Source organism: Coffea arabica, chromosome 5c (assembly GCF_036785885.1).
Source record: "Coffea arabica cultivar ET-39 chromosome 5c, Coffea Arabica ET-39 HiFi, whole genome shotgun sequence".
NCBI classification, from domain to species: Eukaryota; Viridiplantae; Streptophyta; class Magnoliopsida; order Gentianales; family Rubiaceae; genus Coffea; species Coffea arabica.
Window position 1 is genome coordinate 5,865,720 of NC_092319.1, and position 17,837 is coordinate 5,883,556.

A 17,837-nucleotide genomic window follows, 5' to 3' on the forward strand; every position below is an offset into this window, starting at 1 on the left:
TTTGCATACGAAATCTCATCTTCTGAAAACGCCACATCTCGTGATACAAAATAGTCACCATTTTCAAGGTCATACAACCACCATCCTTTCTTACCAAAGGGATATCCTACAAATAAATAACGCCGACTACTATTAGCAAACTTATCTCTTTCTTGATTCACATCTCTAGCATAGCACAAACATCCGAATACACGAATATGTTTGTAACTGGGTGGCCCTCCAAACAAACATTCATACGGCATCTTATTCCCCAAAAGTTTGGATGGAGTCCGATTAATCAAATATTCGGCAGTCAGCACACATTCTCCCCAAAATTCAATAGGAAGATCTGCTTGAAAACGCAATGCCCTAGCCATATTCAGAATATGGTGATGTTTCCTTTCAACCGCCCATTCTGCTGGGGTATTCTTATGCATGATGTATGACGTATCATTCCATTTTCAACAAAATAACTATCTAAGCAAGTGAATTCCATGCCATTGTCACTTCTAACAATTTTCACATCCTTGTTATATTGCCGTTTGACTATTGCAAAGAAATTACGAAGTACACGTTCTACTTCGGATTTAATAACGAACATATATATCCACACAGCTCTTGAAAAATCATCTCTAATAGTTAAAAAATATGAGGCGCCACAAGAAGCAGTAGTTCGATACGGTCCCCATATATCACAATGTATCATCTCAAAAATTGCATTGGCTTTATTATCACTAGGAAAAAATACTTCTCTAGTCTGCTTGGCTCTTAAACAAATTTCACAAGGTTTTCCCTTATCATACTTATTACTGCTAGAACTCACATCAGGAAGTAATCCTACTATTTTTGCAGATGGGTGTCCCATTCTTCTGTGTCATAGCCCACTGGTATCCAGATATTTTGTATTGCATGCCTTGATTTCTCCCATGAACTTGAGGTAGTAAAGTCCTTTGCATCGTTCACCCGCTCCAATCACCATCCTCGAAGTGCAGTCCTATATAACATATAATTTTTTAGTAAATAAAACATTGCAATTCAATTCGTCAAGCAACTGTGATACTGAAATTTAATTGCAGTTCAAATTGGGGACATAGAGCACTTTCTTCGACTTCACATATTTCCTCAAACGAGCTGACCCTTCTTTTAATGTCATTGTTTGGTTGCCATCAGACAATCCTACTGCATACCCCATCAAATCCTTCAATTCAGACAAACATTCTAAACTCCCAGTCATATAGTGAGACGCACCCGAGTCAATTATCCAGCTCAAATAATGGTTACCAGATAGCTTTTCGTTGGTACTAGGTTTGCAAGAATTCAACAGACTCAAGAAAGCTGCCCACTGTTCACCATTCAACAATCCTTGTGCCGTATGCTCCCTTTCTGCGGCTACTGCTGACGAGGAGGACTGACCAATCGTCTGAACAGAGTTAGCCCTAGGCACACCCCCACGTCCACGTCCAAAATTCTGGTTCCGCGTCCATGTCCTGAACCGCGTCCATTTCCTTTGGGCGGATCACCCCACCATTAGGATATCCAATAAGCTGAAAACAATTTACAGCATCTTGTCTGCTACGATTGCAATAGGAACACAGAGCAGACCTGTCCTTTATTTCAGTCCCAAGTCTCCTACCTCCTACGTTGGCCTGAACAGTAAAACTCACGGGATCTCAACATCCCTCCTTTCCTCTAGACATGCTTCAAGCGCGCTCCTCTTGGCATATCAACAAGTATGCCTTACCCACACTAGGTAGTGGTTCTGTGCCAAGAATGTTGGAACGAACTGTTCCATATGCCATGTCATCCAAACCCAACAAGAACTGATGAAGTTTCTCTCCCTCACGTTTCTTGTCAAGTTGGACTGAAAGATTGCACACGCATCTTCCACATTGGCATGTCGGCATTTGTTCATAGTTTGCAAGCTCCTCCCACAATTGCTCCAATTTCCTATAGTAGGTCACAATTGGAAGTCCCCGTTGTTTCCATTCTGTAATCTCTCCTTTGATCTGTTGTACCTGAGACCCGTTAGCGACAGAGAACCTTTCTTGGATGTCTTCCCATGGGTTCTTTGCAATTTCCATATGAGTTATGGTGGACCGGAAAGCTGGCTCTATCGTGTTGAGAATCCACGACACTACCATCGAATTTACAGTTCACTAGTCCTCTAGATCGACAGAATCATCATCTAGCTGCGTCACCGTTCCATCGATAAATCTCATCTTCTTCTTGGCTCTCAACGCAGTGCGCAACGCTCGAGCCCATTCATCATAGTTGTCTCCTTTCAATTGTACATGAGTAATAAGAGTCCCAGGATTGTCATTCGAAGTCAAGATGTATGGTGAAACAAATTTCTTCCCAACATTCTTGCTTTTCCCTTCGTCATCCATGGCTCTGATACCATGTAAAAAATTCTATGGGAAGTCTGTCTTTCTATTGCTTCCATGCCTTCCATATATACAAGCACCGAGGACAAAGTTCTATCACATACCAACTGAAAACAGAATTCTATCACACCTCAATGATAGAGGGCCTGTTTGGAACCGAGTTTTTTAGGAGTTTGTCTAAAACTTTACTGTAGTGCATTGTAGAAGTTTTTAAAAAAATTTTTTAGAAATTTTTATAAGGTGAAAAACTTTTTTTTCCTTTTCTTTTTTTTTCTTTCCTTTTCTCTTTCTCTTTCTTTTTCTTTTTCTTTCTTGCTTTTTTCTTTTCTTTCCTCTCTTCCTCTTCTTCCTTCCCCCTCCCCCTTCCCCGTTACCTCCAGCACCTCCAGGACTTCCGCCTGCTCCATCCCCTACTCCGCCACTGGCCCCACCTCCAGCACCTCCGCCAAGGCCTCCTCCAGCCCCTCATCCCACGCCTCCACCTGCTCCACCTACGGCACCACCACCAGCCCCTCCTCCTACTCTCTCACTTGCTGGAGATTTACCGTTTCGATCAATGGCGTCGACGGTGCCGGCGAAATCTTAGCCGCTTCACAATTTCTCATTGTCGCACCTGAAATGGAAAGGCAATCACCAACGTCCTCACTAGGCTTCATCTTCCGGCGCCAGGCTATCTGCCTCCGGCTCGCCTCACCGATCGCCGCCTTTCAGTCATGATTCTCCACCGCAGAGGCAGTCGCTTGACTCTCCCTTGCGCGGCGCAGCCGACTCGGTTGCTGCATCATCTCCGTCTTGTCATGTAGCGATGCGCGGTGGCGAAGACTCAGCGGCGTCTCCGATGCAACATGGAGATGGCGCAGATGAATTAACTGCGCCGCTACTGAATCAGTTTCCGGTCCGTGGCAATGGAACCGGAAAGCTAGAATCTTGTGTGAAATCCCCCTCCCCGGTGCGATCTAGCCTCACTACCAGATCGGCCAGAGGGGAAGGGGCAGGGTGATGGGGGAGGAGTGGGGGAAAGGAATTTTTTTTTTAAAAAAAGGGGTTATACAAACTGGGTAAAATGAGAGGATGGTAGGGGAAGATGGCGGGGAAAGGGAAAAAGGCAAAAAAAAAGGAAACGGCGGCAGAGGTGGTGGTCGGTTGGGATGGGGGGAGGAAGAAGAAAAAAAGGGAATAGAATTTTTTTTGTGTGTTTTGGGTATTTTGAAGTGTGTAAATAAAAAAAATTTTTGAGAAGTTTTTTGGGTTCCTGTAGCAAAAGTTGTTAAAAAACTAGTAGCATACAAACTTGTAAAAAACTTGACCTTCCAAACAGGCCCAGAGTTCTAACATACCTCAACTGCTCCTAAATATTTCTAAGGATAACAACTACCGAGAATAACTAAAGGTACAAAGATAGACATATACACACGATAATGTTCAATAAACCAATCCTTCTTGATGGTACAAGTGAAATTTCTTCTCCCGGTATTGTTGTCTATCTAGCATGTAACCATTGTTGCTCGCTGCTTGCAGTCACAATTTTTCATTGGTTCCATGAGGACGTAAATTGAGAATAGAAGCTCGATGCAAAGTTCTGCCTAATTCTTGCAACTTTCTGCCAAAATCAGCAATTTTTGTTCTCTGATTAGAAAGTGATTGAGGCTCCTAGGGTATGTTCTTGAGTTGGAAGAGAGAACATGAGGAAAGAAAGAAAGGGAGGACATCGATACCCCTATTTATTTTGTGATTTTTTCCACTAATCATTACTAACTGCTTGATTAGCAAATTTTAGCCTTTATGTCTTTGTTTAATAAAAAAAAAGACAAGAAAAAGCTGAAAATATTTAAAAAATGTGTTTCAAAAAAGGGTTTTAAATGGGTTTCAAAAATTAAAAAAGGGGTTTTAAGTGCCGACACATGATCTCACATGACTTGGTTCTAACTAAAATTGAAGAAATTTCATCAATTGTCCACTTTTACGCAAAATTGAATAGATTGGGGACCAAAATTGATTTGCGCAATTGATTGGGGACTAGTTCTGCACATGGTCTATAGATTAGGGACCAAAATTACAATTCTCCATTTATTAGAACCCTAAAATTTGGATTCTACAAAAACTAATGTATTAAAGCAAATAACCCAACATCTTGAATCTGTCAAGTAATTTACCACATTATGCCAACTGAACTGCAGAAATAGAACATGCACGCACACTTGATCTGTGTATTAAGAAATTATGTTCTGTATGAATTAAAATTGAGGGAATTTGACTATTTTAAGACATTTAGAATTTTCTAATACATCTTTATTGTTACCACACCTTGTATTACAATTCCCTTTATTCATTCTGAATAATCCTTTGCAGGTCCACTTGTTCTATGTACTTAAAGACACTTGTTACAAATTCATAGAAAATTTAGGATGAACCAGCTGAGCTAGATCAGTTGGCCACCAAGGGAGGGACTAACTTCTCTAGAATTTTTTTAAGTATGGTTGAAGGTTATTTAACTCCTCTCGAATCTCTCAATAGATTAGATAAGTTCATCCCTTCTCCTTTCGCTAATAAGATCAATTGTAACAATGTTGTTGTATTAAAAAAGAGAAAATTTAGTGTGGAGTCTATTGGCCCTTACTGACCAAATTATGGTTTGTAAGGAAGACGGTTCTTGCCTACTCTTTTGGGTAGAAAAGAGTTCAGGTTATTTGACTCTAGTCATATTCACATGCTAAAAGATGGATCTTAGTGTTCATATAATGGACTGGCTAATGACACCTCGGTCAACTGATAGAATCGGTTGAGATAGGAGACTCAAAAGCAAAAGTCTTCACGTGGTGCTCTAGATACATGGTTTCTTCACGTGGTTTCTTGCCCTTTCTAAATAACCTAGTGATTCAATTATGCAGTTTATGTTCGATCGTTTCAAAACCATGTGACATCCCATAAATAATGTAGGTAAAACGTTGAAAAAAGATATAAATTTGAGAAGTAATACAATTCTCCTTTTTTTTCGGTTAATCGTCACCATCTACTCCTATTCTAACATATTCTAAATCGTCACCATTTACTCCTACTCTAATCTATTCTAAAGGAACCAAACTTCCTCTAGAAGAGTTTGCCACCACATTAATTGTAGGATAGAAGGTCAAGGGTTCAAACTTTGTCTCCCATCAATATGTCTCTTTATAAGGTTTATTCTAAATCCATACGGGTACGTGGTGCACCCATCTGGTCTGATGATAGTTCAGTTCCCATCAAGTTTCCCCGACTCAGTTGGGCTACCCCCTACAGTAAGCTCCCCGCCCCCCCAAAATAAGAGTAGGAAGGGAAAAATGCACTTTTCATCCCTAATGTTTAAGGTGTTAAACAATTTCATCCCTAAAGTTTCATGCAAAACATATTTCATCCTTGTGATTTTATAATTTTAACTAATTCCATCCTCAAAGTTTCACACGAGCACATTTCATCCTCATAGTTTAATAGATTTGGCAATTGAGGACAATTGATGGATTGTCAATGATTTTAAATAGAATATTGTCACTTGATCACAGCATGCCCATTATTAAAAAAAAACATTGAATCAACAAAACTCTTAAAAATCTTTTCTTAATTCACTTTTTCATTTTAGTACCAAAAAAACCTAAGAAATTTTTAGCCACCATTACTCTCTTCTTAATCACAATTGAACAAAAAGATATATCCAAAGAAAATGAAGTCGCGGAAAACAAACAACCCCACTATAGCCAATTGGAAAAAAAAAAATGTCCAACAACTCCATTACAACTAATTGGAGAAAAATATTAATGTGAAAGAAAGAATGGTTTGGATTGTCATTTTTTTGCAAAATTTTGTTCTGTTGCTATGTATTTTGTACCAATAGTTGCATCCTGTACACGTTTTTCAATCATCTATCTATTTTTCAATCTATATGTTTTATCTCAAATACATCATATCATAATTTTAAAAACCAAAGAGATAGTCTCATATCCAAAAACACTTGTTATTTCTGTAATTTAATCAATAACTGAATTGAGTATTAATAATACAATAACTAATGGGACATGTGATGATATTATGGCCAAATTGGTTAACAATCATTTAATTGTCCTCAATTGGTAGAAATTGTGAAACTATGAGGATGAAATGTGTTCTACATAAACTTTAGGGACAAAATTGGTCAAAATTATAAAACTATGAGGATGAAATATGTTTGGAATGAAACTTTAGAGATGAAATTAGTTAACACCTTAAACATTGGGGATGAAAAGTGCATTTTTCCCAAAGCAAGAAAGAGCATTATATTCAGTATTCTGAATTGTGCTATCATGCAGTTACCAAGAGTCATTTAATTTTAAGGTTTTTACTTTGAAAAGTCTAAGAAGATTTGTGTTCTTTTGACATATAACTGCATGATTATGCCCTTATTCCAAATTATTCAAATCTTGAACCTGTCAAGCCATTCATAGGTTAACAGAAAACAATTTTGTAAATCAAACATTTTTTCCAGATAGATAGAATTGGTCACAACGACTATCTTGTCTACATGTTTCTTTATGTTTCAACTAATTACATGATCGAAAGTCATCCCACTAGTTGTATTGTGGCACTTTAGGATTTCTCATTTACCTTTGTCACTTTTGTATTTATATCAGTAAACTAGGGGAACTAGTACAAATTCAAGTTAAGAAGGCATTGAGAATATTGGGTTATGATCATTATTGTTATGCAAGTGTCATGTTTGGATAGAGTATTATTTGGAATAATTACCGTAACACTTTTTATGATGTAATTTATATGAGATAAAAAAAGTAATTAAAAATATAAAAAGGTGGATTGAAAAATGTGTTTATGATCCAAGTAAAATATTATTTGAGATAATTCAGCAATTCCAATATCGCATCTACTATTTGACCGCAATAATTTACTTTGGTCAAGTAATGAGTATATGGAATATTTTTAATTGTTCGAACTCGTTCACACAATATTTGTCAAGTGAAATAGGTTATTTTTTTGGACACTTCACCCATTAAAATAGAATTCATCCAATTTAGTATTTAACTTTTATTTTTGGACACTTTGCCTCCTCAAGCATGAAATTCATCCTACAGAATTGTCGACACTAATATAGTAGACAAGTGATGCTCCAAATTTAAGATTGGCAAGTAATGCTCAAAATTCAGGGATTAAAGTAGGATGGATTAATTCATAGTGAAGTATCCAAAAATAAAGTTTAAGAACTAAAGTCGAAGTGCATCAGTAGTTAAAGGGTTTCAAGCGAAATTGTTTGGTATCAAGTCAACAGTTAAACGGTCAGGTTTAAAGGTTTTTAATCTCATCTTTTTCCATTAAAAATGCAAATCTTTTTTTCCATTAAAAAACTAAGGTTGAAGTGAATGAAAGGCAAACTTAGACATTCGGCTCAGGCAAAAGTCACTGTTGATTACTAGGTTGATAACTTGAGATTGGAGACTCAAAAGCAAAAGTCTTCACATTATATGTTCTAGATACGTGGTTTCTTGCCTTTTCTAAATATAACCTAAAGAGTCAATTATGCGGTTAAAATTGGATCATTTCAAAATCATGTGAGCAAAAGTCATCCGGTGAATGGTGTGGGTAACAAGGTTAAACAAAATATATCAATTTTGACAAGAAATGAAATTCTCGTTGCTAGTAAATACAAGGGATAATTTCACAAGTCACCCCTAAGGTTTCTGACTATTTCAGTTAGTTCTCTTGAAGTTTTTAAAAATTGCACTTATGTTCTTTTGATTTGACATTTTGGTAACCAAACCTTAAAATTAGGTCAAAATTTTAATGAATACTCTAAACTGCCCTTATCTTATAAAATTTAATTTAATTTGACACAATTATAAAAGAAAGGAGTTTGAAGTTTTTCATACCAATATTTGTTATTTAATAATCGACTATAACAATAAATCTTGTGCTACAATAGGCTATTTTTTATGGTACTTTATTGGAAATATAGATTCTTTCTAAGATAGAGAAGGAAGTGTTATCTTGCCTTTTTTTTTTTTTTAAGTTATGGTCTATTTTTTGAATAAAAGTTTAGGGACTAGTTTAGTGATGAAACTATCATAGTTTGGTAGTGATTCTAAGCCATTTTTTTTACTTATTGTTAATTTATTCTTGATTTTGATACAAAAAATGAGTTACAAAAAAGTTGGACGATATTCAAATTCATCAAAAAAAAAATATAACGAGTTTAACGTTTGATATGAATAGATATTAGTGACAACATTGATAGTTCGTCTATACTTCTAGTAAAATATAAGAGAAATGATTAAGAAGGAGAAAGAAAAAAAAATTATAAAATCCATCCTTTTGTACAAACATGGCAACAAGAGAGTTTTATTAAAATATTAAGGTTAGTATTTTCATTTTAACTGGGTAAGGGAGGTAAGTGTAACTTTTGAAACCTTAAGAGAGTCAAGTGAAATTAATAAAAATCTCAGGGGAGGTTTCTAACATTATGCCTAAATACAATCGATCACCCTTTTGTTTTAGTGAGAGAAACATGTTAGTGCAATAATAATTTCATATGTAAAACTTGCGAGCTATAAAGCAAACAAAATCAAGAAAGAGAATTATCTTTAGTAGTCTGAATTGTGCTACCATTCAATAACTCGAGTCATTCAAATTTACGGTTTTTACTATGAAAAGTCCAAGACGATTTGTGTTCTTTTCACGTATGACTGCTCGATTGTGCCTTTATTCCTAATAAGTTTAAATCTTGAACCTGTCAAGCCATTATTAGGTTAGCAAAAAATGATGTTGTAAATCAAACATGTTTTTCCAGATAGTTAGAATTGGTAATAACTACTATCTTGTCTACATGTTTCTCTTCGTTTCCCCTAATTATAGGAGGGAAAGTGATCCCATTAGTTGTCTTGTAGCACTTTAAATTTCTCCTTTGCCTTTTTCACTTTTGTATTTAATCAGTAAACTAGGGAAACTAGTACATTGAATATAGGCATTAATCTTAGGAAAGAGTGCATTACTAATTGACCGAATCCTTAATCGGATCCTTTATCCGAACTTCAATCTTCCAGAAAATAATCGGAACAAGTAATATGTTAAGTGGAATCAAGATTTGTACGTTTAAATCACCCACAGAGGAACACCAGATTCTGCCTCTTAAAATCAATATTTTACTACCTCATTAAGTTCTCCATGTAAAAAGCAAATTTAACTTGAGAAGGCATTGAGAATATTGTGTTATCAAATATAATTTATCACTATTGCTATGTAAATCTTATTATTATTTGTACTAAAATCATATCCACTATTTGACTGCACTATTTAAATTTGGTTGAGTAATGAATATATGGATTATTTGCCATTGTACTCATATGTTCAACTAGAGGTGGCAATTTGGATTGAGATCCATTTATCCATCCTTATAATCCATAATTAAATGGATTTGAATTATCCATTTATAGTATTGATTTTAAATGATTGACCAAAGTAAAATCATTAAATTAAATGGATTTATATGAATTATCCACAAAAATCATATATATCCTTTTACTTAAAAACCAAATAAAATTGAAGTTTTGGTGGATAGAGAATTGGGTATCAACTGTGACCGGATTGAGGTAGGTGAGATGCTCCATGTTGCTCTACTTTGCCCCACCGGCCTAAGATGTCGGATGTGATTCGAATGCTTGAAGGAGAAGGCCTAGCAGAAAAATGGGCAGCCTCCCATAATTATACAAATCAAGGCACAAACCTTCCCCCCCTCATTCATGGTTCCGGAATCAGGTTGCACCATGACACGGTCCCTGGACATGATGACAATGTCTATGACCAGTCAGCCATGTTTGAGATGATAACAATGGATGAAGACTACGATGCTTATGCCATGGAGCTTTCTGGTCCCGAGATAACAAAAGGACCTAAAAATGCACAGATATGTTGATTTTTGTTTTCTTATTCTTTACTATAAAGAAGGTTACCTAAGCATCGGAACAACCTAAATTAGCTCTTTACCTATTTTTATTTGTTTCTATTTTCCTCCATGTTTAGAAGGCTGTTTTGTGTTTTACCATGTATATATATATCGTTTCACAGTCAGAGATACTGATTGCTCCAATGAGTAAATAATATTTAAATGGATAATTGATTTTTATTGAATTCATTTAGATCCATCCATTTAGATCCATTTATTAAAGAAATCTAAATGGATTAGATAAATTTCATCTACCATCCATTAAGTCAAAACCAATTATAAACCATTTATCCGTATTGCCACCTCTAGTTCAAACAATATTTGTTAAGTAAAATAGGTTACTCTTGTAGGCGTCAAAATTTTGTTATCCTTCACACGATGAAAAGACACTATTTCTCCTGTTGCACTTACTTTTTGTTCTTAATAAATAGGCAGTGGAATGTATATCTACAAGAAAAATGAAGAAAATGTATTCCAAATCAGTCGAGTAATTATACAGGGTGTTGGACTTCGTAATTGATTGATTATTACGATGTCATATTTAAAGGCTGAAAATCACAAGAAAGAAAGGTCAAGCACTGATTAATTAATATTGAAAGAGTCAACACAAATCTCGTGAGGCATGACTTCATGGTCGAGGACTTTGTCCTCAGATGTCCTCTGTGAGTTTAAATGCTGTGTGAAATTCCTAATTATTTAAATGCCACGTTTTAGATATATTTAACTACCAAAAAGTGATATACCAATTGGTTGGATGGCGTTGGTTTGTGAGCTGCACCTTAAATTGTGCTTTGCACCAACGCTTTCAGTTACCTCTAAGCGTTTCTAATCTAATTGTTCTGGTGTAATTTCGACTTGTTGAAAAAAAAACTACCAAATAGTGATATACCTTATATTAAGGTTGTTCATGCATAACCGAAGTAAAGAAATTCGTGTATTCGACCAAATAAAAAAAAAAAGGAAAGTTTTAAAAAAACAGTCAACAGAGAAATAGTTGGTTTGATTTTAAAAATGGAGGGGTCTAAGTAGTTGTCTATGAATGATTTAATACTTTTTCGAACAGATTACATTTCATCACAAATCATTTGTACAATTTTATAATAGTCGTGTTATAATCAACTATCGTTCACATAAAATTGTACATGTCAGTCACGTCAATTATTTATCATAATCTAGGCCATACGTTTTCAAAATTTATACTGATGGCTAAATCCGGATGGTAGATAGTTGGATATGATTGCTCTTGTGAAGTGACACTTGCTAATTTTTCAATTCTACGACCAAGGTCTATGAAATATACATACTTTAAGCTATACAAGTCATGAATATTACAACTTTTACTTGGCAAATGATGTTGCCAGAGTCCAAATTTTATATCCACAGTAATTTTGATTAAAATGACAAGAAGTACCTAGTCAAGTCCAACTTGCATTTTGGCTTAAGAGCAAATTTGAACATTTAATACAAGAACAACTACGAAACAAAATTTGAGCTATAGCATTAGCAGAACCATTTGCAGAGGTTTTGCTATAAAAAGGAAGACTAATGCTAGCTTAAGCATTTAAGTAAGAAGCATGACAGAAAAGAAGATGAGATGGAGAGCCAGCTACAATGATGGAGAGGCGAGAGGCTCTCCTCGCAAAGGTTATGTTCCTGTGCTAGTGGGAACTGACAATGAAGACATGGAGAGGCTTTGCATACCTGTAAAGCTCATTAATCACCCTTGTCTTGTTTCTTTACTTGATGATTATGTGCGAGATTTTCGGCATAATCAGCAAGGATTGCTGAGAGTGTCGTATAATGCTGACAAATTCAAAGAATTGCTGAAGAGTCTATCAAAAAGGAAGCAGTTCTGTTACACGTGTATTATGGGTTTTCTTTCTCACAAGGGTATTAGTGTATGAAATTTGTGTTTTTAAGCAAGAATTATGGAGATTTGAGCAGATTAATCTATAATCTTGTTTAAAGTATTTCTGGTAGGAACTTGATGAATGCCAGCAAATAGATGCTCTGAAGCTAGTACAGGGAAGTAACGGGGGATATTTGATGTATAGCAGATTGAATTGTGTCTCCATTTCATTGAGCCGCAGTTGCTGAAGGATACACATTAAGGGAGCTAGTAAGTCATTTTTATTTCACTTCTTCAATTGCAACTATATTCATTTTCCAAAGAAAAAGCGACAATGATTAATCCAAATCTGGAACTAGGAGATACAGAGTAATTTTTCAATTGTGGAGTCGAGTTTGGGCAAATCACCCTCCTTTTCCTATAAACAAATAATCAAGTCATGATATTGCAAAGGGTTGATTCCAAGTCGATCACCCCCCCCCCCCCGGGGGTCTCAAAAATATCAATTCCACAATTTGCTCATTGAAGGTTGAATTGGATCAGTCTGCTCTCTCTGATAATTGATTTTTCCTAATTAGAATCCTCATAACTTAAGGAACATATTGATTGAAACTCTAAATTTAATGGACCAAAAAATGCAAAGGAAATTTTTTTTGACTAATGCTATTTTGATTTTGACAATTAGTTCTTGTGATGTTACATCAATGTCCTAAATTTGCAAAACTATAATTTTTGGAGACTAAATTTATTTTGATCAAAACATTTTGGACGTGTTTGGCACATGAGCCAAACATTGGGCACTATAACTACATTTCTTTCATGTGAAAAGAGAAGTTCATAACATGCTAGCAGAGAAATCCTTTAAAATTGTAGGGTTGGAAATGAGTTGAGTCTCAATTTAATTCTACCAAACTCGATCTCAATCTCAAACTCAACGAGTTTTCAACGTAAAATTCAAGTTCAAGTTTGACCTTAAATTTGAACCTAAGTGAACTCAAACTCGAGCCTATGTGAGATTTAAAAATTTTTAAATTATTATTTTATTTTTAAGAAAATAAATAAAATAGTAATTTTTCTTAATAAATAATAAAAGTATTAGAGATATATATGTAATTTAACTATTAAAATAAAAATAATAGACATATATATATATATATATATATATATGTAAATTTATGTGTGTGTGTGTGTATATATGTATATGTATGTATGTATATTCGAGCAACCTTGCAAGCTAACTAGCTAAGTTTCTCTATGCTCAAATAGAGTTAGATATTGACTGAGCTCGAGTTAAGATTAAACAATTTGAATCATTTGCAGCTCCAATCTTCCCTTCACTTCATAGACACCAAATCTTTGTTAATTTTCAAAATTTCCTTGAGGTTTCTATTTATTTATTAGTCATTTATTTTTATACATTCTTTTTCTTATATTTTTAGGCTTTTCAAAAAACAGAAAAAGAGAACAAAAAATTTAGGAAAAAGCAAGAAATAAGAAAATCAAAGGAATAATTAAGCCCAATTTAAAAATAGACATATGCTGATAAAGTAAAGCTCAACACCCAAGCCCATTTCTTGCAAGCTAGGGTAAGAGAAAAGATTGAGGGTAAGTTAATATTTTTATTAATAGAAAATGTGATGGGTAAGTTAGCATTTTTATTAAGGGTAAAAAATCTCAGTGGCCACTAAACTATTGGTCAGATCATATTTTGGCTATCAAACTATTTTTCGTCAGTAATTGGCCACTAAACAACTTAATCAGTAAACTCGTGACCATTTAATCAATAATTGCTCTTAATCTGTAAAATTAGCAGTTAATCTGTGAAATAGGGTCGTATAGTTGTTGGATAAAATTGCCCCGTGCTTTGCCACATGTATAGCTAATTTCACAAATTAAGAGCAATTATCAACTAAACGGTCACAGATTTACTGACTAAGTTGTTTAATGGGCAATTACTGACGAAATATAGTTTGATGGCCAAAACATAATCAGACCAATAATTTAATGGTCGTTGAGATTTTTTGCCCTTTTATTAATAGAATTATAATTTTCACTTTATTTTTTCCAAAGACGTTTCAAATAGTTTCCTTACACTTATCCATTATCTCTTAATACGCACTCCCATACTAACTCGTGCTACATCTGCCAATATTCATGGTCGGACCTAGGGAAACAACCTAATCGAACCGCTCGCTAACTGATAGCAAGCGGCTCAAGTCTGAGTACGACTCAAATTCAGTCAATATTGAGCTCAAGTCGAATTCGAGTTAACAAAGTCGAACTCAAGTCGAGTTCAAGTCGAGTATTTTTTATTTTAAAGTCGAATTTGAGATCAAAAATACTAGGTTCGTTAGCTATCGAGCAAGCCGCCTCTCAGTGATCACCTTCAAATCATTATTGCCTTTGAGCTCCTAAAATTATCGTCAGAATCTTTCCAATACCTTAATTAGGAATCCAAGCCCCATTAAAAACACAGAAAACAAGAAAGGAAAAAGAAAAAACGAAAGGCAGAAAAGAGCAGAAGGAAAGAAAGGAATCAGCAGGGAGTTGCTGTTGCCGCCGCCGCCGCCACCGGAACTTTCCACCACCACCTGCAAATCATCACCGAAAGAGCACTGTAAGCTCAAATTTTCCTTTAATTTCAGTTTTTCTTTAAGCTCAGATTCTTGAAGCTCTTAAACACATTTTTCTTGAATTTGTCCTTTGCAATTTTTCTGTTGATTATCCGCGATTTTGTGAATATGCATGCTTTGTGTGTTAATTGGACTGAAATCCCTTGTGTTTCTGAGAAATTTAGATAACTATAATGCAGATGGATAATGAAATCTGTGGTATCTATCACATATTTGACAAAATGCTCAAACGAAGCCCAAATGAAAATTTAAACTAAGGGCATGAATCTCCTGAATCTGCGCACATGGCAAGGAGTTCCTATTAGTCCAACGCTAATCGTAGCCTGTGAGTGACCCCAGAAAACCAAGAGGACCGAGGGAATTGAACTTAAGCGATTTTTTTTCTGGATTTTTTCTTTTTCATTTCTGCTATTTTCTGCAATTTTTGTGAGGGTTTAGGGTGTGTATGGCATGTTTGTACGTGGAACTGTGATGGTATCCAGCTGAGCTAAGCGAACAGGAAGCTTAAACCTAAACTAAAATGGCAAAATGAATGGAACGGTAATTTGATATCAGGAACCAAGCTCGATAAGGTTTATATTGATATATGTGATAATGGAGATTCAGAGGTTGATGGAAATAGGAAGAAGGTGAAAAAGAAGGAAAGAAACTTGGGAAAGGGGAAAGAGAATTGGGAGTAATGATCCCAAATCTTCCAGATACAAAATATTCTTTTGTTGTCCTATTACAAAGCAAATCTCCTATATAATCACTAGGCAATGACATGAAGACACATGGCCATCTCTTAGGAAAACGACAATAGCCTCCTTCTTCACATTGGTTGTGCTGATTTCCAGAGAAGGCGTGATCCTGCTCCCACGCCTTCTACCGTGACTTCTTCTTTTCCTTTCACAGCTACTTTATTGGAAACCACACCTTCAGCTCATTTCTTCGGCTTAAGTCCCTGCTCCATGACAGTTGCTCCCCCTTCAATCAATCTCGTCCTCAAGATTGAAAAACAGGAAACTCCCTTTCAATTCCTTCTGCATCCTCCCATGTAGCTTCAGCTGGAGAAGTTCCCTAGCATTGAATGAGCCATTGAACAGCTGTAGCATTCTTTCCTTAACAATCCTTTGATCTAAGACAGCTACTGGCTCTACTCGGAAGTGCCCTTTCTCATCTGTGTTTGGCAGTTGCAGCACTGGGACTATCTGCTGTCCTACTTTCCTCTTCAGCAAGGATACATGGAACACAGGGAGTACCTTGGATCCTTCTGCCAATTTTAGTCTGTAGGCTACCTTCCCTATCCTCTGCATCACCTGGTATGGGCCAAAGTACTGATGTATTATAATTTTGATAGTGTTGCCATTGTCTCAAGCAGTAATTGTAAGAATTCATTGGCTGGCAGAATTTGTGAGTGACCTATTTTTTTTATCCTTTTTTATTACTCAATTTCATTTTAGAATTTTGGGAGAAAATTGGCGGAATCACCTGCAAGGAGAAAGTGGGCTGCACAAGATTCTGGATATTACAATTTTTCTTTTGGCTTTTCTATCTGGTTACATCCTAGCATGTTTCATATATAACTTGTCTGTCTCTTTGAATTGCATATAAACTGGTTATGAAGTGCCTCAATGCTTGGTCTAATCTGACTTTATGGTCCATGATTATTCATCTCCAAATGTTACATTAAATTTTTTCTTTGCTACAGTTTTGAGCTAAAGTGTGACATATACGCTTTTATACTTTATTATCAATATGGTATATTGGAACTTATTTGTGTGATGTGTCGTAACATTGTGGAGTCATTTGTATCTTGGGATGGGAAGAAATCTATAACTCCTCAATCAAGTTAGATTTTGGTCTTGTTGTCTTGGATTACAGTAGTTGTACTTCCATATTTATGTGAATAGTTGATAAATAGACAAACTTGTCAGATAGTATGTCTTCTTGGAATATAGCTATATGTTGATCTTGTAGAATGTGAAAAGCTGTATGTATTTTATGAAACCAGGGACCTAATTTACTTTATAAATTCTTGTTTCCAAAGACTGGTACTGGTGCATCTGGAAATTCCCCATAAAAAATGTCAACGTTGAAGGAAATCCTGACCCGTCGGCCAGTGGCAGCGACGATCCGCTTAACAGTTCCAGCCGGGGGAGCTAGGCCGGCACCTCCAGTGGGGCCTGCGCTGGGTCAATACAGGCTCAATCTGATGGCCTTCTGCAAGGATTTCAATGCCAGGACGCAAAAGTACAAGCCTGACACCCCCATGGCCGTCGTCATCACTGCCTTCAAGGACAACACCTTCGAGTTCACTGTTAGGTCGCCTTCGGTTACGTGGTACCTAAAGAAGGCGGCGGGGTTGGAGAAGGGGAGCGGGCGCCCCGGTCATGTGACGGCTTCCTCCTTGACCTTGAAGCACGTGTACGAAATTGCCAAGGTGAAGCAGCAGGACCCCTATTGTCAGTATATGCCTCTGGAGTCCATTTGTAAGTCTATCATTGGAACTGCTAATTCCATGGGGATTAAAGTCCAGAAGGAGTTTGATTAGATTTTTTTTCTTTTTATTTTTGGTTCTTTTTTGCTGCTGCTGTCTTAGTTTTGTGCCGTTCTGTTGCTGCTTCATTGTTACCTTTTTTTTTTCTTCCGCTTTCTCTCCCTCTTTCCTTGTGTTTCTTCAACTACTGTGACTATTTTTTTTCGGTGCATTTAAGAATTTGGTGGCTGAGAGAGTACTATTGGCTGAAATTAAGTACAGTACTGCCAATAGTACCATTTCCGCGGCAATTTGGTTACGGTGGATGGAGTGGAATGTTAGATTTTACTACTATAAAATTTTTCATGCTCTTTGATGGAATGTTTTTAATTATTTATTTTTTCTTTGGGATGCTCGAGTCTTGAAATGTCAAGTGCAATTATTAGTTTCCAAGTGTGCGTTGCATTGCGTTGTGGGAGATTTAATTTGACGTTGCTTGTGTAATACCAACCAATGTAATGCAGCTTTTGTAGGACTATTATTATATGGCACAAATGAACATTTGCTTGCTTATATTATTATT

General features: G+C 35.9%; 2 protein-coding genes across 3 annotated transcripts; one reads left to right on the plus strand and one right to left on the minus strand.

Annotated features, from left to right (window-relative positions):
* Positions 1-1,045: 1,045 nt before the first annotated feature.
* Positions 1,046-2,120, minus strand: LOC140007171 (uncharacterized). The gene is made up of 3 exons (XM_072049859.1): positions 1,721-2,120; positions 1,473-1,615; positions 1,046-1,387 (listed from the first exon to the last, which is right to left on the minus strand). Exons 1-3 carry the CDS (start codon positions 2,118-2,120, stop codon positions 1,046-1,048), a joined length of 885 nt encoding a protein of 294 aa, XP_071905960.1.
* A 12,164-nt stretch (positions 2,121-14,284) lies between these two features.
* LOC113689969 (large ribosomal subunit protein uL11m-like) lies at positions 14,285-17,635 on the plus strand. Of its 2 annotated transcripts, none has more exons than XM_072050503.1 (2): positions 14,285-14,780; positions 16,790-17,635. In XM_072050503.1, the coding sequence occupies exon 2, from the start codon at positions 16,862-16,864 to the stop codon at positions 17,327-17,329; it is 468 nt and encodes a 155-aa protein (XP_071906604.1). In that variant the 5' UTR covers positions 14,285-14,780; positions 16,790-16,861; the 3' UTR covers positions 17,330-17,635. The 2 variants fall into 2 exon arrangements, with proteins under 2 accessions (XP_071906604.1, XP_027063593.1); XM_027207792.2 differs by having other exon boundaries at positions 14,286-14,780; positions 16,826-17,635.
* The last annotated feature ends 202 nt before the right edge of the window (positions 17,636-17,837 follow it).